At 41.9% G+C, this 23329-nt stretch overlaps 4 protein-coding genes across 5 annotated transcripts; all 4 read left to right on the top strand.

Moving 5' to 3' along the window:
• Positions 1 to 703: 703 nt before the first annotated feature.
• LOC143013190 (tubulin alpha-1D chain-like) lies at positions 704 to 2342 on the top strand. Its single transcript, XM_076166729.1, has 3 exons — positions 704 to 923; positions 1116 to 1264; positions 1359 to 2342. Exons 1-3 carry the CDS (start codon positions 803 to 805, stop codon positions 2340 to 2342), a joined length of 1254 nt encoding a protein of 417 aa, XP_076022844.1. The 5' UTR covers positions 704 to 802.
• Positions 2343 to 6086: 3744 nt separating this feature from the next.
• slc13a3 (solute carrier family 13 member 3) lies at positions 6087 to 10805 on the top strand. 2 transcript variants are annotated; one of them, XM_076166834.1, is made up of 12 exons: positions 6087 to 6337; positions 6449 to 6615; positions 7027 to 7087; positions 7201 to 7380; positions 7482 to 7607; positions 7803 to 7895; positions 8001 to 8105; positions 8231 to 8328; positions 8901 to 9013; positions 9393 to 9554; positions 10081 to 10218; positions 10333 to 10805. In XM_076166834.1, exons 1-12 carry the CDS (start codon positions 6102 to 6104, stop codon positions 10507 to 10509), a joined length of 1656 nt encoding a protein of 551 aa, XP_076022949.1. In that variant the 5' UTR covers positions 6087 to 6101; the 3' UTR covers positions 10510 to 10805. The 2 variants fall into 2 exon arrangements, with proteins under 2 accessions (XP_076022949.1, XP_076022948.1); XM_076166833.1 differs by having other exon boundaries at positions 7027 to 7100; positions 7211 to 7380.
• Positions 10806 to 12186: 1381 nt separating this feature from the next.
• Positions 12187 to 15037, top strand: ocstamp (osteoclast stimulatory transmembrane protein). The gene is made up of 3 exons (XM_076166970.1): positions 12187 to 12227; positions 12946 to 13948; positions 14057 to 15037. Exons 1-3 carry the CDS (start codon positions 12190 to 12192, stop codon positions 14405 to 14407), a joined length of 1392 nt encoding a protein of 463 aa, XP_076023085.1. The 5' UTR covers positions 12187 to 12189; the 3' UTR covers positions 14408 to 15037.
• Positions 15038 to 16381: 1344 nt separating this feature from the next.
• On the top strand, positions 16382 to 18152 carry LOC143012901 (thyrotropin-releasing hormone receptor). Its single transcript, XM_076166239.1, has 2 exons — positions 16382 to 17155; positions 17727 to 18152. Exons 1-2 carry the CDS (start codon positions 16382 to 16384, stop codon positions 18150 to 18152), a joined length of 1200 nt encoding a protein of 399 aa, XP_076022354.1.
• The last annotated feature ends 5177 nt before the right edge of the window (positions 18153 to 23329 follow it).

Here is a 23329-nt window from a genome sequence, read left to right as displayed (position 1 = left end):
GACAATCTATTCAACTTTCAATTTTACCCTAATGAACATTTATGTCATGCAATTGAAAGGACCCTTCGCTGGGGGCGTGGTCTCAGGGGACTGACAGTCCCATTGAGTCAATAGCAATCCACGGGTAGAATACAATGTGCAGGTATTTGGTCAAAATCCCATCAATCAAACATTTTATGACGTTTTACGTCGAAAAATCATGACGTTTAGCGTCATTCTCAAACATTTCACACCTCTGCGCACACATGCAGAGAGCATAAATACATCCCTGTCCAGCCTTGGAAACTTGATCCTCATACATTGACTGTGAAAGGGTCAATATAAGACTTTCATTACCAGAGCTTCAGTACATCTATAAAACTACTACAATATATCAGAATGGTAAGAGCTATTTTAATGTAGTAAATAACTACTTAATGCATTAAATGTTAAGTCCATTTTAGTGATGCTGCTAAATGATAGTGATGATGATGGGAGGAAGGGATGTTAGAATGTTACCCGAAATGTTGAAAGTAATTACCAGGACTTAATTTATTATAATAACACACATATGAAGTAACACTGAGACTTCCCTAACAACCCTCTTTTGCATCATTGTGGTTGTCTACACAAAGTACTGCTCCCACAAATCTCTGTTGGAACTTAAATCATGCCAATTAATCATTACAAAAACTTAACTTTTAATTTTTCCCCTTTCCAGCGTGAGTGTGTCTCAGTCCATGTTGGTCAGGCTGGTGTGCAGATTGGTAATGCCTGCTGGGAACTGTACTGCCTGGAACATGGGATTCAACCTGATGGGCAGATGCCCAGTGACAAGACCACTGGAGGAGGAGATGATTCCTTCAACACCTTCTTCAGTGAGACTGGAGCTGGAAAGCATGTCCCCAGGGCTGTTTTTGTCGACCTGGAGCCCACTGTTATCGGTAAAGTCTAACCACAAATTTAAGGCACACAGACGCATACAATTATGTCATACACAGCTATATACAATACATACATATAAACATATATACATACATGTGCATATAAACAAATACATACTCACAGATAAGGAAAAAATAATAAGATTATAAGTACATGTTATTATTATATATATCCTTTTACAACATCCTCAGATGAGGTGCGCAGTGGCACCTACCGTCAGCTGTTTCACCCTGAGCACCTGATCACTGGTAAGGAGGATGCTGCCAACAACTACGCCCGTGGACACTACACTGTTGGCAAAGAGATCATTGACCTGGTGCTGGACAGGATCCGAAAGTTGGTGCGTAACCTGTCAACAAAAGGAATAACTAAGGAATGAGCACGTTTTTATGACACACTATATTTCTTAGATGAAACCCTTTTCTCCCCGTCAGGCTGACCAGTGCACAGGCCTGCAGGGCTTCCTGGTTTTCCACAGCTTTGGAGGTGGTACCGGCTCTGGTTTCACCTCCCTGTTGATGGAGCGTCTGTCTGTTGATTACGGTAAGAAGTCCAAGCTAGAGTTTTCAGTCTATCCAGCTCCTCAGGTGTCCACTGCTGTGGTGGAGCCCTATAACTCCATCCTGACCACACACACCACCCTAGAGCATTCTGACTGTGCCTTCATGGTAGACAATGAGGCCATCTATGACATCTGTCGAAGGAACCTAGATATCGAGCGTCCCTCTTACACTAATCTGAACAGGTTGATCAGTCAGATTGTGTCCTCCATCACTGCTTCTCTTCGCTTTGATGGTGCCCTAAATGTTGATCTGACTGAGTTCCAGACCAATTTGGTGCCATATCCTCGTATTCATTTCCCTCTGGCCACCTATGCCCCTGTCATCTCTGCAGAGAAAGCTTACCATGAGCAGCTCTCTGTAGCTGAAATCACTAATGCTTGCTTTGAGCCAGCCAATCAGATGACGAAATGCGACCCTCGTCATGGTAAATACATGGCCTGCTGCCTGTTGTATCGTGGTGATGTGGTGCCTAAAGATGTCAATGCTGCCATCGCTACTATCAAAACCAAGCGCACCATCCAGTTTGTGGACTGGTGCCCCACTGGTTTCAAGGTTGGCATCAACTACCAGCCACCCACTGTTGTCCCTGGAGCAGACCTGGCCAAAGTCCAGAGGGCCGTGTGTATGCTGAGCAACACCACTGCTATTGCAGAGGCCTGGGCTCGGCTTGACCACAAGTTTGATCTGATGTACGCTAAACGAGCTTTTGTGCACTGGTATGTGGGTGAGGGTATGGAGGAGGGAGAGTTCTCTGAGGCCAGGGAGGACACGGCAGCTCTGGAGAAGGATTATGAGGAGGTTGGGCTTGACTCAGTTGAGGGTGAAGGTGAGGCAGAGGATGGAGACGCCTATTAAAGGTTAAAATATTGAGTTTATTTCTCTGATTTGAAAATTTGGACTCAATTTCCCCAAATTAGAAATTCCACTTTAGAGCAGTTGAATTAAAGTCTGGTGACATGAAAAAAAAGAAACTAGTTGAGATCATTAATCGTGGCAGGAAGCTTTGCCAGTAGTGGGTCACGCTATTATGTAAGATGCATAATAACAGGACTTAACAACAGATCTGTGCCAGGACACACACACTTTTATTAATTGATGGAATTGAGGCCACATATCCTCCCTCTGAAGGACTGGTTGAGCTCACCAATTGAGAAGTTTAAGGTCTCGCCTTTGGGGGGCGATCTTATGTAGAAGTTACAGGAAAGAAATAAGGGTTCTAGTTCACCTCACCATGCGTCCACTGCCAGAGGTCAGTCATGGCCTGAGACCACAAACAGGCAACATATGTCACATGACACATGTTATTTGAGTTTTGCAGTCTTAACTGCAAATTCTGACAAAAACTTATAGCATCAACAGGATTTTGAGGAGCATTCTTGGCACTTGAATCCCCGAGGCTCAAGATTTACAAGATAACATCGGGTCACTGACTAAACCTGATACAGGTTTGTTAGCCTCGGAACATTTAGCATATTATCAGCAGAATCTGGTTGTAACTTATTTATTTCCTTGACAGACACAGGGGCTCTATTATAATATCATCTAAATGTCCTTCTTTGACCACAATCAAGTCAATTAACCAGCATTTGCCTGGACATAATAAAGTCTGCTGATTGCTCATTGTAGAAGATCAATATTCAATGATTAACCAATACTCATTGGTAACATGTACATCTCACGAGAGCAGCTCAGAATAAAGGTGTGGACCAAAAACAATGAGGGAAGAGCACTTTAAAGCTCCATTAATGAAATTGTCCCAGTCCCAGTCTCCAGGTCTATCCCCATGTCAAGGCTCCATTAGAGCGTTTCACGGTTCCTGGGTGACACTCTGACCATGTCAATGTGGACCTGGTGGGCCCCGTTCCTCCCTTCAGGGGATTCACTCACCTCCTGATAACGGTTGACAGAAACACCCGTTGGGCTGAGGCTGTTCCCACCACCACAGCTGATGTGGCCCACTCATTCATCAGCACCTGGGTCGCCCTGTTCGGCTTCCCCTCCGACCTCTCCTCCAATTGTGGGCCCCAGTTCATTTCCGAGTTCTGGACTTTGTGGTGGAAATCTGTAAGGAATGAAAACACAATTTTGTGATATGGTAAGATTTAATTCATGCATTCTACAAATAGAGCAAATGTGTAGGATTGTAATGCTACAAGGCAAATGTCTGAGTGACAGGCGAGGTCACATCTGTCTAAGACAGACAAATCAAATAATGCTTGGACTAAATTGAAAACCCATTGGTGGGATACAATGAATAACCGGACAGGTTTCCATGAGAAAATGCTTATGCTGGCCCAGAGACTATGAGTGACCAATCAGTAACGCAGGTTGTACAAAATACAGACATCAGAGGTCACAACAAATTCACAGCAAGGCCGGATGTACCCTGGGAAGAGAAAAGGTTTTCCTAGTACAACTTCCATTACAAGTCCATACATACATTAGAGTCCATGTCAGTGGCGATCCCAGGCCTTGTTGGTGAGGTCGACTGAAGGAGGGAAGAAAGTGTTCTTATGGTGTCAGGTTTTGGTTTTAACAGGCCTCAGCCTTTTTCCGAATGGGAGCATTTCAAAGAATTTGTGGCTGGGGTGGGACGGGTTGGCCATGATCTTTCCGGCTCACCTCAGTGTCCTGGAGGCGCACAGGTCCTGGAGGGACAGCAGGTTTATTCCGATCACCTTCTCGGTAAGGCGGATGATTCGCTGCAGTCTGCTTTTATCCTCAGCAGTTGCAGCAGTGTACCAGATGGTGATGGAGGAGGTGAGGGTGGACTCAATGATGGCAGTGTGCACCATCACTGCCTTTAGCAGTTTACATTTATTCAGCTGCCACAGGAAGTACATCTTTTTCTGGGCTGTCTTGATGAGGGAGCTGATGATCTGCTCCCACTTGTCCTGGCTGATGATGGTACTCAGGACGTGGCTAGACTCTGCAGTGTTCAGAGGAGTCACCCAGGCTGATGGCAGCAGGTGAGGTTGCACTCGTTTTGAAGTCCACGACCATCTCCACTGTCTTTAGCGCGTTGAGCTCCGAGTTTTTTTGTCCCTCTCTAAGATGAAGAGGGGTGTTGAAGGGGAGCAAGAGACCTCAGAGGTAGCAGGTTGTGAGGAGTCTGGTCCCTGCTGGGGTGTTGGAGGAGGGGTAGAAGAGCTGAGGCTGATGGGATGAAGTCAGGGCTGCCTGGTCTTTCAAAGCGGCAGTTGAACTCATACAAGCTGCTGGACAGTCTTGGGTAGTCATTTCCCATGAACCATAGTGTTTTACTTCTAGGCGTGGTTTAACTTATAAAGTGTTATTTCTGTTCTGGTTGAGTTCTGTTCTGGTTTAGTTGTATGAGTTGTTGTGGCTTTGGTTTGTATTTGAACTAATAAACAAGAGAGTTAGCGTTCAACCGAGGAACAACTCTTTGTGTCTGTCGCTCAACTCCTACAATACCTCCTACAATACCTCCATGGTGTTCTCTTGGTGGATCACTATCAGTTTCTCTACTCCTGTACAAATACAAATACATCCTCACCCTCTCACCCCCTCCTCCTCTTTAGTCAGACACTATTTGACAGCAACATACGAGGAGTTAACCTGTAGCAACCATGTAGTTAATCTTCCCCAGGGGTGTCATAACTCAGAGGTTTCAAAGTGCTGCGGTCAGTCAGGGCAGAGCTAGCAAGCTTCACTGTTGACATGGAAATCTCTGCCGTGGCCAAGAAGCTGTGGTGTGTTCGAAAACAGCTGGTCATCCTGCTCACCCCTCTGCTACTTTTGCCTTTAGTCTTTACTCTGCCGGAGAAGGTAAGAAGGGCTTTCGCGTTATAACCTGTGCAGATAGACTTCATGGCTGAGATCTGATGTATATTTTTTAATTGATGATTATTGTAGAATTACAGGTGCACAGTGAGAGTTAAGAGTTACAGCTGAAAGTTTAGTCAAAGAAAAAATAGATAATAGATAAAATACAGACAAAATAGTCTGAAAGTGAATTTTCGTGGGGCTGATTTTGTAAAATGACTGCTTTATGTCTGAAAGTTGATTTCTGGGATGTAAAAAAAGATTTCAGCAAATTCTACAAATAAAGTGTTTTTACTGTAACATGCATTGACCTATATTCCATTTTTGGTCTTGTTTGCTGTTTGGCAGATTGTGATTTTTACAAGTCAAACATTCTCTTCCAACTTCAACCTCTCAATCAATTTTCATTAATTTTCAATGAATCAATTCAACAGCATCCTGAAATGTCAGCAGTGGTCATCACACTGCCACATAGAGGCTTTGCAGCAGCTGTGGCTGTAAAGGACTCAGTGCTCAGCTCTGATTTAACACAAATGAGCTGATTGTTCCACATATTTGGTCACTAATCTATTTTCCTGTAGGAACATTGGGTGTGTGAGAAAGTTCAAAACAATGAGACAATGAAGAATAAAGCCGACATATTTGATTTTTTTAAGTCCTTTTACTACACAGATAAATGTGGTGAAGCACTGACCAATGTCTCTGTCTCTGTCTCTGTCTCTGTCTCTGTCTCTGTCTCTGTCTCTGTCTCTGTCTCTCTGTCTCTCCCTCTCCCTCTCTTTCTATCTGTTCCTTTAGGAGGGAAGATGTCTTTATGTGGTGTTGCTGATGGCTGTGCTCTGGTGCACGGAGGCTCTTCCTCTGGCCATCACAGCGATGCTCCCTGTCTGCCTTTTCCCAACGCTTGGAATCCTCCCCTCCAACAAAGTTTGTCCTCAGTACTTCCTCGAAACCAATTTCCTCTTTCTCAGCGGCCTCGTGATGGCATCATCTATCGAGGAATGGGGCCTACATCGCAGAATAGCGTTAAAGGTCCTGCAGATTGCCGGGGTAAAGCCGGCCTGGTGAGGAAATTGCACGAAGGGCTTGTTTGAAGTTAAAATCCTCTCAGGCAGCAGCCACAGTGTGAGCAAAGTGTTCTTATTCGTGGTTGTGTTTTTTGTATGTTTTTACAGGCTCATATTGGGAATGATGTTAACCACATCCTTCCTGTCCATGTGGCTAAGCAACACTGCCACAACAGCCATGATGCTCCCGATTGCTAACGCCATCCTGGAGAGTCTGTTTGGGGACCTGGAGACCCTGAAGCAGAAGTGCAAGACCACTGAGAACGCTGAGAACGGTACAACAAATTATGCATTTCTGTTCACAGCTCAGTCAAGTCTGGTCAGGTCTTCCTCACACTTCAGATCATAACAAAAGAAATCTGAATATTTACCCTGATGCAAAAGATGGTGTATTATTTTAACCATTTCTACATAACCTATTAATGTGTAATCTAGAGTACGAACTTTGCACAGTTCGTTCCAAAACAATGAGCCCTCGGATATGAGTTAGTTAAGACTGAAGTGGTGATTGATTAATGGTGTCGGACAGCTTTTAAGTCATTTATTAAATATCAAAGGTCGGTCAAAAGCTTCCCTAAGAGAACAGGAAATGATGACTCATGTTTGTACTATATACAAATGCTACACACATTATTGTATGTCTGTGTGAGAACCTGACGTCGCCTCTTTGCTTTAATTTCCTCTAGGTCAGTGTTCTCTCAAGCTGCATTCACTGCCCTCAGAAAAACAAGTACTCTCCACAGACGGGTGCGAAGAAACTGCATTACAAAACGTTGATATTCAGTCATAAGCTGGACAGTCATTACTCCCCCTTTGGTCAGAACAAATACATTGATTCATCTCTTCTTACACTTCATCAGGATGGAAGAGATGGAGCAGAGCGACAGAATTACAGCAAAGGAAATCCGTGAGGAGTCCGAGTATCAGATGAAGGTGTGGAAGGGATTTTTGATTTGTATTCCTTATTCGGCCAGTATAGGAGGGACGGCCACGCTGACCGGCACAGCGCCAAACCTCATCCTCATAGGACAGCTGAAAAGGTGACATGTTCAAAGATAAATAAAGGCAAGAGGCCTCTACTGTACAAACTGCAAAGCTCTACTATCTGTCCATTTGTGACAGCAGTGCATTGATTTTACAGCTACTTTCCAGACTGCGACCTCATCAATTTTGGCTCTTGGTTTGCATTTGCTTTCCCGCTCATGGCTCTCTTCCTTATACTGGGATGGATATGGATCGCGTTTCTCTACGGAGGGTTGAACACAAGGTACCCTGGCGTGGATTTCAATCAGCTCCCACACAGCTGAACCTCATGGATGAATGGACTCAATATTTACATACTGCAGAAATCAAGAATGAGTGAAACACACTTTTTTTTTCCTGATCATGATAGAAATTGTGTGATGTTCCTTCATTTTCGTTTACTTGTCCGTCTTTATTGTGATCTATCCATTTCATGCAGATTGTGTATCAAAAAGCAGGACGAAAGAACACAAGCCGAGGCCAGAGCCAAAGCCATTATAGATGAAGATTACAGAAAACTCGGGCCCATAAAGTGAGGACTTGTGTGTATGTCTTCAAATCTCATGCAGTAGACGGTGAATTCATTCACTTATGGCAGAACTTGTGACTGACTTTTACTTCACGTGCTACGTTTCAGATTTGCAGAGGGCGCCATCGCTTTCTTTTTTGTATTATTTGCCATTCTGCTGTTCACAAGAGATCCCAAATTTATCACTGGCTGGTCTGTGTTTTTTGAAAAAGGGTAAGCGAGACATGGAGACAAGATTTCACTTGGATTTTGTGTTTTAAACAACTGTATTGCATGAAATTATCATTTTATCAGTATACGTAGATAACTCTGCATTCTATTCTCTTGTTATCTCGTAGGTACGTCTCTGATGCAGTCACTGGTGTGATCATTATCTCCGTGTTGTTCTTCTTCCCATCGCAGAAACCTTCTCTCAGCTGGTGGCTCAACCCTCAATGTTAGTGTGACTGAAATACTGCGTTTTCACTGGAAAAATGACTACAAAACTAGAAACGAATAGCAAGAAGTTGGATTTCTATCCGTGTTTCTAGTGTAGAAGCTGTATGGAGTTACTCGGAGAATTGAAATCAGATGAGGAATGTTAATGATGTAGATTAGAGAGTCTGGAGGTTAAACTGTGGACCCTGTTTCTCTGATTATTTTAATCTTGTAAAACTATGTTACCACACTGTGTGTGTGTGTGTGTGTGTGTGTGTGTGTGTGTGTCTGTGTGTGTCTGTGTGTGTGTCTGTGTGTGTGTGACAGACTATCCAGTGCTCAGCTGGACAAACAAATGTGTGGATACAGACAGGAGAGAAAAACAAATACTGTATCTGGCTTCGGCTTTAGCTCATATTTGCCTGATGCTGTTTGTACATTGTGTAATGTTCACAGCACTGAATTACACTTTAGTACTAGAAATGGGCTCCTACATTATGAATTGTTTTTTGTTCTTCTGCCTCTATGTTGTTTTGTTGAATTTTATTTGTTGTCCAATAATGACACAGATATGTCAAAATGTTTCCACAGCGTCAAACACTCCTTATGTCCCACTCTTAACTTGGAAGAAAGCCCAGGAATCTGTGCCATGGAACATCATTCTGCTGCTGGGTGGTGGCTTTGCTATGGCCAAAGCTTGTGAGGTGAAGATGCTTAGAGTGATGTTTGTAGTAGGAATTTCTGCTCTCAGCAATAAACAAATGAATCAGTTTATTCCTTTACACTACAGTGGGTCAGTTCTGGTTGCTAGACAAAAAAGACGACGATACAATACAGAGATGTGTTTTATTTTTATTTTTCTCTACGGGCAAGAGACAAATTGAGATTTGATGGTTCCAGGGTGTCAGAGGTCACTGTGTCTCTCCACCAGGTCACAGAAACCAGATAGATAGGCACCTCTCTGGCCCTGAGGCCATGCATAAACACTGTAAATACAGTCACAGAACATGTGCCTCAGAACATGCGCTTTAGTTTTATTATTCTATCTGTGACCTTTGACCCTTGTCTTGTGGCGTTCTGCAGGAGTCTGGTCTGGCCTCATGGATCGGAGGTCACCTCCAGCCTTTGGCCCAGGTGCCTCCTGCTGCAGCTGTGATTCTGATCACAGCCTTCCTCGCCTGTTTCACTGAGTTTGCCAGCAACACGGCCACAATCATCATATTCCTCCCCATCGTTGCTGAGTTGGTGAGATCACGCTCGTTCGTCTTAAAGCTTTCACACATTGCGATGTTTCATGTGATGACAGGATAGTGATTAGTTTGTAGATTTGTATTTGTGTCTCTGACTCTGTTGGAAGAAACCTGTCCCTTCGCTGCTGTCTATCAGTAAATGCACTTTAATGACCTTTAGGTTTGTCAGAGGCTTAGTGGGCTTGTTAAACACTTGCAACAGTTGTCGCGATGTTTGGATGCCTGTTGGACATTAACTGATGTTGTCATTAATCATTATCTAGCTTTGTGTAACTTACAATGGCACGTCTGCTCAGGAAGGACAGGACACACAATATGAGATATCTGTTCTCATTCAAAACTGAAACATTAACCAAACCATAATCATCATCCATTTTCTACACCCACTTATCCTCTGCTGCACCATGACATCACATGGATCAATATACAATTTCTGTAGATTTGAACAGTGACGCATGACACAATATTTCTCTTGTCTTTCGTCTGTCCTAAAATTTGGTGTGACCTTTGCCTCTTCACAGGCGATACGTATTTCAGTGAATCCTCTTTACTTCATGCTGCCGGCAACAATAGGCTGTTCATACGCCTTCATGCTGCCAGTGTCCACGCCGCCCAACTCCATCGCCTTTGCATCAGGGCACCTTGTAGTGAAAGACATGGTAAGAAATACCTACCGCCCATGTTGACACTATTATATATTACAGTATGTAGAAACAACAGAAACAGAAAAATGAAATATGACTGATCGTGCACCTTTCCTGCCTGTGTCTCAGGTAAAAACTGGCATTGTCATGAACATCCTGGGTATTCTGTCCATTTCTCTGGTCATCAACACATGGGGCATGGCCATGTTTGACTTGGGCACATTTCCAGACTGGGTTCACCATGCTAATAAGACAGGCGCTCTGATGGACGTCGCCTCTGTCCCAGCACTCAATGCTACTCTCTGAACAGTGGCTCTGTCTTTAACCGAGGGTAGGAAAATGAATGAGGAGAAGAGTGAAGACAAACCAGGGATAAAAGTGAACGTCTGTATATGAATGTCTACTGTATAATGTTCGCCCTGTGTCATAGAAGTGTTAAAACGCTCCGGGGTTGTTCTTTTTAATAATAAGCTCAAGCATCTGATTTCAGCCCATCTGCTCTCTGGCTCATGCTGTGCTATTAGTTATGGCACAGCGGACATTCACTCCACATTCAGAGTATCAAAGCACTCTGCAGTCTGCGTCGCTGTGTTCCGTTTCCCTTCACAAAACTGACCTGATGAATCATTTAACTGTACGGTGAAGTGCAGCAGCTTAAGCTCAGATACTGTTTGTTTTCCTCTTTTTTTGTGTAATTTTTGATCTCCTGATTGACTGCAGAGTTGCTGTCTGCGCTCACGCTGCTACACTGACATCTGCTGTTAGAACGAGAGCTGAGCGTCTTTAGATCAGACACACCTTTGTGAAATCATTTCTTTTAAAAATGTTTTTAATTGCTGAGAGATAGCCAAAGCAATGACTATAATATGTTGTCGGCAATTATAATGACACAATGTTACAAATGTTTTCTACAGTATAAAACCTGTGTGATTACAAGGTTATTCTGTTATTGGCCTTATATATATAACATCTGTTACCACTTTGTTTGGGTTATGATAATGTTCTTATGTTGTCGGAGAGAATTGGATCTAATTGAATTTGAGTTTTTTTCTGTATGAAGTCTGGAAAATATCTCTAATAAAGTATGTGTATGTATATAGTAGATGAAATGTGAAGAAAAGGAAATATATAAATATATCTTAGTCTTTGTAACAGCTTGTTGGAAATGTTCACACAAATCAACAACTGAACTCAGCCTTCATCATCAGGTTTAGAATTTAACTGTCTGACTGTACACACACACACACACACACGTGTATGTATGTGTATGCACATTCAGTAATCCATCTTTCAACACATATCCTGACGTTTGAATAGGCACAGAGCGTGCGGTGGTAAATTCCTTTCCACACTGGTTTGGTGGTGTAAACTCTCAGAAGTCACAAGGCCAGTATGAATGGATAACCTGTGAGGGTCTGAGGTGGTTACTCAGTGTTAGCGGGTCAGTGTGAGGGCCCCTGAGTGTTTAAATGCAACAAAACTCACATGCCAGGGAAAGAAACAGCTGGCTGACAATTCTATCAAGAAGGTTTGAAAATTTAACCTAAGCTGTTCTAGAAATGTGTATTTATTATTCCAATTGACAATTCAGTACCCAGACCTACAATTATACTTTGAATCCCAGTGTCTCTTCTAATATAACACATAGAAAAAGGTTAAAAGGTTTGCATGAACGATTTTAAACAATATTGTGCATATATTTAGATCAGTTTGGTGACAAATCACAACAAAGACCTTCACCTCCACACACATATGCAATCACATCCTCCTTCCAGCACAGCACATGACTGCCAACACACTGTGTGCATGTGAATATGGATGTGTCATCCCGCTCCATCTGATTCTGTGCATGATGACATGGAGAAGAGTTTCTTCCTTACATGGGAACCTGGAAACCACACACATCAACATGATGTTGACTGTGCAATGAAGTTCCCCTTTCTGAACTTCACTCTGCTCCAAAACACTTGGATCAATACAGAAACCATGAAGTTCAGCACAGGGAACTTTGCCACACCTATTAGGTAAGAAATCTATCTATCTATCTATCTATCTATCTATCTATCTATCTATCTATCTATCTATCTATCTATCTATCTATCTAACTATCTGTATATCTGTCTATCTGTCTGTGTCTGTGTATCTGTCTATCTGTGTCTGTGTATGTGTCTGTGTATGTGTCTATCTGTGTATGTGTCTGTATTTTTCTATCTGACTATCTGTCTGTGTATCTGTCTGTCTGTCTGTCTGTCTGTCTGTCTGTCTGTCTTTTGTATGTCTCTTATTAGCTTTATTAGTTAGAGCCAAAAATCATTGAACAAAGCAGTATTGCTACTTAGTGGAATAAAACTCTTAAACCTTGTAAATGTTTAACAAGTTTAAAAAATGTAATCATCCCAGAGCAGAAATCTGATATCTCAATCATATATACTGTATATATGAGGTCATAGTTGATGGGACTGTGGCCCTATGTGGGAGTGTATTTGTAATCATTTTGTCAAGTGCAGTTTGTTTGTGAAATATCTTAGAAGTTATTTAGGCTTCTTACAAAGTGTCTGCTTATGTGATATCTGAAATGGGAGATTTGGGCTCATTCTTCTGCCAAACTGATTTGAATCTATCTGGCAGAAACAGAAACAGAAACATTCTGATCTTTCACGCATAAATCTGCTCTGTTATCTCTATTTTATATGGACATCCTGTATTTCGATTTTGTTGTTGAGCTGATTTGTCTCTTCTCAGGAGCAGGACGGCACATTGTAAACGTGTCTTCAAATGTGTCCTGTCCTACCTCTGGGATGTTTACTCTGCACCTTTGCCCGTTGGCAAAGACATCCTGGCTCTGCTGTCCCTCTGCTTCATGGTTTCCCTGGTAACGGGGGGCCTGCTCTATCATTGGCTGTCTACGAATCTGAGATACGACGGCGGCGTCTCCGTCCAGACCGCTTGCATCTACAGCGCTTTTGTGTTTTTGCTCTCCTTCCTGTGTCACCCTCTGCGCTGCGTCCTGACCATGATCCTGCCCACCGTGTGCACCAAACAGGGACGCAAACTCATCATCTCAGCCTCTGTCATGATATTAGTGTTGAACGTCATCCCGAACATCACGGTGAACGTAGGAGCGGTTGTGCGGATTCTGAAATGCACCTCTGAGGGTTTCGCCAGGACTTTGTTAAACTCATCGGAGCCTTTGAACAGGGCGAAGAAAGACCTCGTGGAAGCCCTCAAAGTGAAAATGGAAGACCAGGCCATTGTCACTTATTTAAGGAAGTTAGACCTTTCCACACATATTGACGTGTCAGAGGTCAAAGGTAGATTCACTAATATGAGCGGACAGATTGAGCTCAACTTTTCCTACGCCAGAAATCTACTAGAGGAATGCAAACTGCTGTCAAACCGGATTCTCGCTGCCATTTTTGTTGCTCTGCTGATTTTTGAATCTGCACGCTACTTAAAATCTTATCTGACATTAGTTCAGTTTGATAACATCCACCTAGCCAATGAGCTTATAGAAAAAAGTGGCAACCAAAGTCCAACTGGAAGCAAAATTCCTTCCAGAAACTGCATCATTACAAGTCAGGAATGTGCCTCTTCTTTCCTTTCACTGCTCATGGTGACTTTATATTTCACTGCAATGGCTTTGATAGTTGCTTTGGATCATATCGTGCATCACATAGTTGAGGTTATTCTACCATGGCTGACAGACATTCCAACTACAACTGCAAGCATAGAAGTTGATTTTAAGGTAAGATGGCACATATAATTACATTGGCTGTAATTACAACTATAGTTTGAATTTCTCCACCTTTTCCAAAAACTTTCTGTTCTAAATGTTTTCCTCCAACTCCAATAGGTTCACTGGCTTCCTCCTGCATTTTGTATTATCCCACAATCCTGCATCAAACAGGAGCTCACACACTTCCACAGGGATTACAAGTGGACTTTCAGCCCCGAGCCTTCGCTTTGTGACGTGACAGCATCAGCTCCTAACCCGGGAGTGTCGCTCCTGCTGGCCTGTCTGTGGCTGATGAGCTACGCGTTGGTATTTGTGGAGGTTTATGCCCGACGGATGAGGAGGAACGTGTCGGCATCTTTTTTCAGACGGCAGGAGGAGAAGAGAATCGCTTTCCTGATGAAGAAAATACAAGAAAGGCAGAATAGAAATGAGCCAAAGAAAGTTTCTAGTGGGATCATTCTTACCTGATTAGAGTTTATGCATTCACTTATGTTATGTAGTAAATTTAGTTATACATCAAATAAATTAATAACAAACTGCATATTTTAATCCCACCCTAACCCTCCCTATAAGAAATCCCTATACCAGTAAACTCCAAAGTCTCCTAAAAGACCTCACCAAAGCCACATTCCAATATTAGAAACACACATATCAACTAGTAAAATCATAGAAGTGAAATTGATTTATTGGATTTTTTGTTTTTATTTATCCTCTTGTGTATTTCTGTACAAACAATATCCCACATAAAGTTTATAATGTCACATTCAGAGGGTTTTAGCATTAAGATCCTTTGTGAGTTTCTGTTATTTGTGCTATTTATGGCCACTAGGTGCCGCTGTTGTGTTTGGTACGTATGAGGGCAGATCTCAGGTGAGGAACTGATCTATGTGTTATTTGACAACTTTCTACACCGTTTTCAGTATCGTTGATGACATCAGTAACGTTAGCACTGAAAATAAACCCGTTCCATCCAATAATTCACTGGATGTGAAATCTGTCATACCACAAAATGACTTCCTTCCTCCTTTTTGTCATTTTTTGTCATGTCAGTGCTGCTCTTGTTCAAATCCCCACGAGGCTTTAGGAATTTATTTTAAGACCACATGATATTAATAGAACTCTTCATCATCTATTTTCCATTCCTATTTGTCTAAAAATGTCTGCGAAAAATCAACAACTCTTTGTTGTTGGTCCAACTTGGTCTTTATCAGATTAATTCAAATGTATTTAAGTTAAAAACAGATGGTTGTTAAAGTTATATGACACAAATAAAACCACAAATAGCTGTTAAAGTGCTCTATTCTCCTTATAGGTCACTCATGGAAGATAAAGATACAACACTCATCAGTCAAACTCTATATTAGAAAACAATAGAAGATTATTCCATCATCTGTTGGCTTTCTGTGTTGCATTTCTCTTGTTCATTAGAGTACCATTTAATGGTGTTGGACTGAAAAACCTTTTTGCAGGTATCTGTCACCCTGCATTCATACAGACCACAGATCAATAAAAGGTTAAAGAGCTTTCTAATGTGGTTTCACGCAGTGTGTTGGTGTTTGTCTTACTTGAGATGAGATTTTGTGGACGATCAGAAAAGGGCTTCACTCTTACTTGTTGTTATCGATCATGAAGGGCACAAAACTTTGTCATTATCAGCGTCACTTACCCCATCAGATAGAGTTTACGAGGGAGCTGGATTTGTGGTGTGTGTTCAAGCTTTAGACAGAAATTGTCTGTTGTTTGTTTCTACAAAATATCGTATCCAGAACTGTTCCTTTGTCCTTTCACAAAGGATGAAGCATTAACCAAATAATGTCTGCTGGTGGCAAAAATGAAATGGTCTGCATTGTAATTAGTGTCGTTTCAATTCAATGTCCTGCCAGTGGAGCAGATGATGCGTTCAATTGCAGGCTACCTCCTCTGTTCTCACAATAATTACAGGGTATATGGTTGCAGCTATCCAACCATGACTTTCTATGGTTGGATGGGGAGGTGGGATTGATTTTTAAGTTGGTGGATGTACAAGACAGTGTATGAGCCGGGGAATATAACGATGTCTGAAGTGAGAGGGAGGGGTGCACTGGGATGAGAGAGGGAGAGAGAGAGAAAGAGAGAGAGAGAGCACTGAGGATGACTACAGCAGCCCTGGTGAAGGGCTGATCACTCTCCTGGTTGATTGCACCTGAGTCTGCTGCCTTATCAGACGGTGCATTGCCTTTGACAGGATATGGTAAGGTGCCATTTTTCTGAAGATATTCATAAAATATCGAAATTTAATTGTTGCTCTTTTCTGCAACCCTTTCATTCTGTTTTTTCTCATTCTAACTTTGCACGTAAGAGTGATTTTACTTCTACCTTGATCTCGGTCGAATCCCTTGGACTATCAACTTCAAACCCAGTTTTTGTTTTTCTTGCCCCTGACGATTATCTGAAAGGAGCACGATGAAGAGCAACATGAGCGTCATTCAGGATGTGGCCCATGTGGTGAATCTGACAGAAATGCCTCTGAACCCTCTTGAAGTACAGGTCATCACTATATTTTTGACGATGCTTATCTGTGGAGTCGGGATTGCTGGGAACATGATGGTGGTGTTAGTTGTCCTGCGAACGAAGCACATGGTGACCCCGACTAACTGTTACCTGGTTAGTCTGGCAGTGGCAGATCTCATCGTCCTGCTGGCTGCTGGGCTGCCCAACATCTCTGACGTCGTTGCCTTTTGGATATACGGGTACACAGGATGCTTGTGTATTACTTATCTTCAGTATTTGGGCATTAACGTGTCGTCCTGCTCCATCACTGCATTCACTATTGAACGATACATTGCCATCTGTCACTCCATCAAAGCTCAGTTCATATGCACTGTGTCCCGAGCCAAGAGGATCATAGCTGCTGTCTGGGTCTTCACCTCTCTGTACTGCATCATGTGGTTCTTTCTAGTGGACACAGATGAAACCGTCTACACCAACGGCGTGGTGGTCACGTGTGGCTACCGTGTGTCCAGGAGCCTCTACATGCCCATCTATTTTCTGGACTTCACCTTGTTCTATGTGACTCCCCTGGTCGTGGCCATGGTGCTGTATGGGCTGATCGCCAGGATTTTGTACATGAACCCTCTGGCGTCACACCTCTGTGACAGGGGAGGAGGGTCTGTGCACCAGGGTCCGACCAGCAGCACCACCAAGGGCAGCAAGGGAGCCGTCTCAGCAAGAAAACAGGTACAGAGAAGCAGATTTAACCTGTAATTTAGGAAGATCGCACACTGTAGATCAATAATTAACCAATATGAAGAAGATTTGGGTTGCCAGGTTCTGAAAACTGCAATTTTAATCAATTTTAAGAGAGGTGAGGGAGAAGAGGGGGAAGAATCACTGAGGAACAGTATTCACTTTGAAACAGCATTGAGTTACAGACAAAAAAGTAAATTAATGAAAAAAAAAACAACAACAAAATCAAATTAGATTTAATAGAAAGTGTCAGATTGTCTGATTGCAGTGTTGAATGAGTTGAGAATGTCTTCATCAGAATTCTGACCACTGTTGTTCTGATGTTTTAAAACATTTATTGTGGTCAAGCTGCAAATCTAAAATGTTTTATATTGTGAGTCAAAGCACTAAGATGACCTTTATTTACACATATAGGTTATTGTTGTTTTATTTTTTCCCATCCGTGGTGGATCTCAGAGTCAAATAAGCACAAACACTCAGTGGAAAACTTGAATTGTTGCTCATTATTGCTCACACTTCTTCCTCTTCCTTTTTTGCTTGCTGCTCTGTGCTGTGACCGTAGATAACCAAGATGCTGGCTGTGGTTGTGATCCTCTTCGCTTTGCTCTGGACGCCTTATCGAACGCTGGTGGTGGTCAACTCCTTCATCAACCCGCCGTACGGCAACACCTGGTTTGTGCTCTTCTGCCGGCTGTGCATCTACACTAACAGCGCCATCAACCCCATCGTTTACAACCTCATGTCGCAGAAGTTTCGTGTGGCCTTCAAAAAGCTCTGCAGGTGCACCAGGAGGCATGGGGAAAAGGTGTCCGAGTATAACGTGCCCATGTACTACAGCATGGTCAAACACTCGTCCCATGAGAGCTCTGAGCCGGTCATTGAGCAGGAGGAGGCCAGTGTCATCCGCTGCAACAGGAGGTGCATTGCACCAGGTGATGATGATGATGATGATGATGATGATGATGCAAATACAATCAGCATCACCTGATGAAGGAAATTTTGAGGCGGCAGTGGTTCATTTGTAGTGTAGTAGCTTGAATCTGTCTTTTAAATGGGTTGTAAATACAAAAAAAAGGCATGTTTACATAGATAATCTACACAAAAGTAAGCATAAGTCTGTCTAAAGGGGAGGAAAAAAACATTAATGAGAACATGGATATAGGATTCAGCCAGTTTTAGTGACATCACATGAAAATATTACTGGAGTTTCAGATCAGAGTTTTCTAATCCTGTCCAAGTCCTGCAGTGAGGACGTTAGGACTATAAACTACACTACATCAGTAAATACAAGTAACTCATTTACTCTAAAGACATTAAAATGTTGGGTTTCTAATGTACTTACAGTAGTTTGTTTTATTAATATGTAAATGTACTCTGTATGTTGTGTTTGTGCAAAGGATGCTAAGAAAATAAACCAATGACCTAACTTGAAGCTCTCCTTGTGGATGCAAGAATTCTAGACAGAATCCAACAATTTAAATATATGGTAATAATGTTGTCATGCCAAATTATTCATAAATAATTTTGATTTCTTTAAGATTTTTTGTGTACTATCATTGTCTATTGTCAAGCCGAGTACAAGATTAAAAGTAGTGGGTATGTGAAGGCAAAATAAGCAAATTGTGTGAAGTCAAAGTCAAAATAAATGAAGGAAAAAGTTTGAATAGCAATTTTAGAAAAACTGTAAAGAACCAATAACATCCCAGCTGCGCTTGTGAGTCAGTGAAGGGAAATCAAACCATCATTGTTAGCAGATGTGAGCAGAAAAACCAGAGGCAAGAATAAACAATAACAATGTGATGATCAATTTGTCTTGGCATTTAGTGCAGTTTAGCTCCAAATGTAATATATATAAACTTATATAAACCACCACACATCACTAGGCTTATGATTTCAATGTGATGTACAGTATATATTGTCAGTATTTGTAAGAATCTTTGAAAATGTGTGTTCATATTTGTGTCTATTCTATATATTTGACATGTTTTGGCAGTAAACACTGTTTGGTTGTTGAGTCATTTTATATTTTCCTGTTGGCTGCAGTATTAAATATTCTTACAAGCACTAAAAACTGATGATTAATACATCATTTGCTTCAGATTATATTTACTGCAATATATATTTATCTAGTCCATATTTACCAGTAGATTTACATTCTGCAAAAGCAGAAGACAATCTATGAAGAAGACTGACACTTGTTCCAGAACGTTATGATCTGCAGTAAACTAACAGATGGGTGTTTTTCACACACATCTAAATGATAAAAGGTGCTCAAGCATACACACATCTGACAATAAATCACAGGTGCTTGACTGAGACGACACACACACACACACACACAAACACACTGTGCGCTACTCTCATCATTTCAGCCCATAAATACGTGCAAATCATGTCACACATGCTCAAGTCTACCTGTTCACAGACGTTACACACACAAATCTAAACAACAGACAAGAAGAGAAGCGCGGATTAATCTGAAAGCACAAAAGCATCACACATGGACATAAAACACATACATTTACTCGAGAAAACGTGACTATAACAAAGGACACAAGAGACCAAAATCATCATGAAATAGTGGAGCAACGTGTGATCAGAATATTATTCTGGGAAATGAACAATAATGTCAATTAATCCTACAATTAAAGCATAAAAGTATAGTTTCACTGTCGCAGCTGTTGGGTAACAAAGTTTCCTGCAAATGTCTTATAACTTTCTAATCTGAGCAGTTTTCCATCCAAAAATAACTCAACTTTTCATAGATTTGAGGCTTTATCTGCTGTTATTGTACTTTTACGGTATTCAGTCGCACACTAAAGACACGATCACCACAAGTTCCCCCATTTTGTCAAGTTGTTTGACAGTTCGCTCTGCTTGGTAATGGCACTTCCACGGAGGGAGCTTGTCAGAACACAGATTTATACAGTCGCTTCTGCAGAAAATAGCCAGCAAGGTGATGTTTAAATGTGTTATCAATCATATCACAAAGGTTCCTAATCCAAGAACTCATAAACACTGTCGAGGGGACACTTAGAGCTGGGAAGGACTCGTATGATCGAGGCCGCATGAAAGTGTTGGCTTTTTCCTTCAGATTCAGGGAGAAGCAGAAGTCACATACCATCAATAGGAACTTAAGGTGATGATGCTCAGAGACAGAAACCTCTCTAAGCTAACCTCTTTTACTACATTACATTACATTACGAGCATTTGGCAGACGCTTTTATCCAAAGCGACTCACATTACGTTACCACCCTTCGCAGAGGGGGGAGCAATCGAGGGTTCGGTGCCTTGCTCAGGGGCACCTTGGCAGGGACTCGAACCGACAACCCTCCTGTTCCCAAGCAGTTCCCAAGCGGAAGCTCTACCCACTGAGCTACTGCCTCTCCTCATATTAGAACTAATATGTTCATTTCTGCTGCTGCATTGTATTCTAGGGACCTCCAGTTCCAGGCTGTAATTATCACACAGCTGCAGATGTTGGGGGCAGTCGTGGGACATGAAGAGGCTGATGGTGATGTTTGCTGATGCTTTATGGTGCTTTGCCAGAAAACAAAGCAAAAGATGTCAGGTCATTTCCCAGTACAGCATCAGCAGTCTGTCCTCTCTAAATGCTCTCAAAACAGATTTTGTGAGCAGATTAGGCTGCAGTGTAATATACGGCCTTGTTGTATATATCATATAATGTGTACTGCAGTCATGGTTGGATGAAAATGGAAGTGCAAGACATGATTCTTTATGTTGTGTAACCTTCAAACACGTCTCACATCATTATCTTATTCATCTGTTATCACATAAAGAATAAGATCCCTGCATTAATTTCATCTTCCTCGTCATCTCTCATTCTACACACATACTGGATGTGCAGCTCATGAATAAATCAAACAGCACCACAGGATGAAAAGCAGCTATCATGTATTTTTACATCTTTTGATAATGAGAGCTTTCTTTATCGAGCAGGAATAATAATAATAATGTAATTAACCAGCTCTCTTCTTCTTTATCATTCAAAATATTCAAATGGAAGCCCGAGTGTTTTGTATTGATTTCATGAAGGTTATTACTCTGTGCTGAAGGGTTTGTTTATTATTTCCTCACCATTAATCCTCCTCATGTCTGAATATGAATGAGTTTGTTCTCGGGTTGCATTCACTGAGATGACATAACGCAGTGAGAGGACCTTCCTTAGGCACAAAACAGGGGTGCTGGAGAGGAGTTAGAGCGGCAGCAAATGTTAATCAGTGAGAAATTAGACAAAAATATAAAAGGAAAAGGAAAACGTGGGAGATGCGCAGAGGAAGCAGGAGAGTTTGCAGCTCATCAACTCCTCCATATCTGAGGCCTGTGTTCTCCTCCATCTTACAGATTGATTGATTGATTTTGTGATTGGGTTGGACACAGAAAGGACCAGAGCGCCTCCATGGCAATTACACAGGTGCAGTTCAAAAGTCAACAAGAAAAGAACAAACGTGGCCAAGACTGTTTAACCGCTGCACTGCATCCGTGTTCTATAGGAGAGCAGAGTGCAGTTCTGCAGATCAATATATTCCATGACATGTATGATACCATCACTACACACACACTGTAGGGTTTTCTTATAGGACAGTATGATACATACAGCCATATAAACAAAAGGATCAATCTGAGCAGCAGCTGTTCTGACTCTTTCAGGTGTCTACTGTTGCACATTCAGGGATGGAAGTTGTGTGTCACCTTTAGAAATAATAACACCTGCACCATTATTCTTCTTTTACAGAATTTACAGTTGGTGTGTGTCGTAAAACTTTCATCGTTCTGTATTTATGGCTGTGCTGTAATGACTCTGCCTCTGGAGTGGGAGTGATTTGCGCGTTATCTCCATGGATACAAGGGCCGAGATCAGGAAACGGGATGGCACTGACCAGGCACTAACATGGGGTTGATATCAAGACTGGGCTTTTATCAAATCTAAGACCAGGATGATGAAGGTCAGAGAGAAAACACATAAACGCCAGCACATTGTAGCTCTGAATGATTTAAACATGACATCACTGTTTCCCTCAAAGCCAGTGTGCTCACCACAGGGGGGCGGATCTGTTCCTGATCTGTGCCAGGTGGGAGAGACGTCAAACAATCTGGGACCGGGTCCGGAACAATGAACGCTTCAGTGGATGTACAAATCTTCCGTTATTGATTATAGAGCCACAGCATCATCATCATCATCATCATCATTATCATCATCATCATCATCACAGGAAACATCTCCAGATTGATAAGTGGGTTTCACAATACAGACTTTGAACTTTTAGAAAAAAGTTTCTGCATTTATAACCATAGTAAATATGTTTAATACTTGTACAAGACTGTGTACAATCCCAAATGCTCACATGCTTTTAGAGCAATAGTTCAAATGTTTTCCCCAAATGAATTATGTGATACTAATATATTTAAAGCAAATATGATGAAAATGTGTATAATAATCCAGCCTTTGTTATCGACAAATGTTGTCATAATGAGGAAAACAGATGTTAGACAATTAACCAGTTTTCAAAATTGTCTATACAGAAATTGTCTTTGTTCTGGAACACATGAAGCCTTTCTTGATTTTGAAATGAAGGGAGGATGACCTTAGTTGTACTGATATTATAATACATCAGCCTTCTTCTTAAGTATAGTGGAAAGTATCTCCGCCTGACCGGGGTTCGATTCCCTGACAGGGAGACATATATTATTATGTTTTGGGACAGCAGTAGCTCAGTCCATGGGGCTCAGCTTAGGAAGTCCCCATGGACCGGTTCGAGTCCTGTATGGACCAAGAAAGTGGACTGGTAGCTGTAGAGTTGCCAGTTTGCCTCCAGGGCACTGCCGAGGTTCCCTACTTACCTACCTACCACCTAACCCCCAAAACTGCTCCAGGGGCGCCTTATCATGGCTGCCCTGCGCTGACCCCTCTGTAATGCATGTGGGACACACAACAAATTTCAGATTGACGCGTCTGCATGGTGACGTGTTCGCATGTGATTTGACCCAATTAAGTTTCTTTCTCTAATAATGAATTATTTATTCTCTTTGACCAGATTAATATTTTCAATTCATAGAGTCAAAATAAACACTTTAGTGGGTCTTGCAGTCATTTACTGGAAAATGAATTTCATGAACAGCAGTGAAACAATCAGTCATGGTGAA

This window comes from Genypterus blacodes, unplaced genomic scaffold, assembly GCF_046128005.1.
Source record: "Genypterus blacodes isolate CSIRO-AG114 ecotype Tasmania unplaced genomic scaffold, CSIRO-AGI_Gbla_v1 ptg000156l_1, whole genome shotgun sequence".
Taxonomy (NCBI): Eukaryota; Metazoa; Chordata; class Actinopteri; order Ophidiiformes; family Ophidiidae; genus Genypterus; species Genypterus blacodes.
This window is presented reverse-complemented; position numbering and strand designations above follow the sequence as displayed.

Bases quoted from the DNA above. Each gene is read 5' to 3' on its own strand.
- ocstamp (XM_076166970.1), top strand. From the start codon at position 12,190: ATGAAGTTCAGCACAGGGAACTTTGCCACACCTATTAG. The intron at 12,228-12,945 runs GTAAGAAATCTA...GTCTCTTCTCAG, and splicing joins AACTTTGCCACACCTATTAG to GAGCAGGACGGCACATTGTA. The intron at 13,949-14,056 runs GTAAGATGGCAC...CAACTCCAATAG, and splicing joins GCATAGAAGTTGATTTTAAG to GTTCACTGGCTTCCTCCTGC.
- LOC143012901 (XM_076166239.1), top strand. From the start codon at position 16,382: ATGAAGAGCAACATGAGCGTCATTCAGGATGTGGCCCATGTGGTGAAT. The intron at 17,156-17,726 runs GTACAGAGAAGC...CTGTGACCGTAG, and splicing joins CCGTCTCAGCAAGAAAACAG to ATAACCAAGATGCTGGCTGT.
- LOC143013190 (XM_076166729.1), top strand. From the start codon at position 803: ATGCCCAGTGACAAGACCACTGGAGGAGGAGATGATTCCTTCAACACC. The intron at 924-1,115 runs GTAAAGTCTAAC...CAACATCCTCAG, and splicing joins CCTGGAGCCCACTGTTATCG to ATGAGGTGCGCAGTGGCACC. The intron at 1,265-1,358 runs GTGCGTAACCTG...TCTCCCCGTCAG, and splicing joins TGGACAGGATCCGAAAGTTG to GCTGACCAGTGCACAGGCCT.
- slc13a3 (XM_076166833.1), top strand. From the start codon at position 6,102: ATGGCTGTGCTCTGGTGCACGGAGGCTCTTCCTCTGGCCATCACAGCG. The intron at 7,101-7,210 runs GCATTACAAAAC...AGGATGGAAGAG, and splicing joins CAGACGGGTGCGAAGAAACT to ATGGAGCAGAGCGACAGAAT. The intron at 8,106-8,230 runs GTAAGCGAGACA...GTTATCTCGTAG, and splicing joins TCTGTGTTTTTTGAAAAAGG to GTACGTCTCTGATGCAGTCA.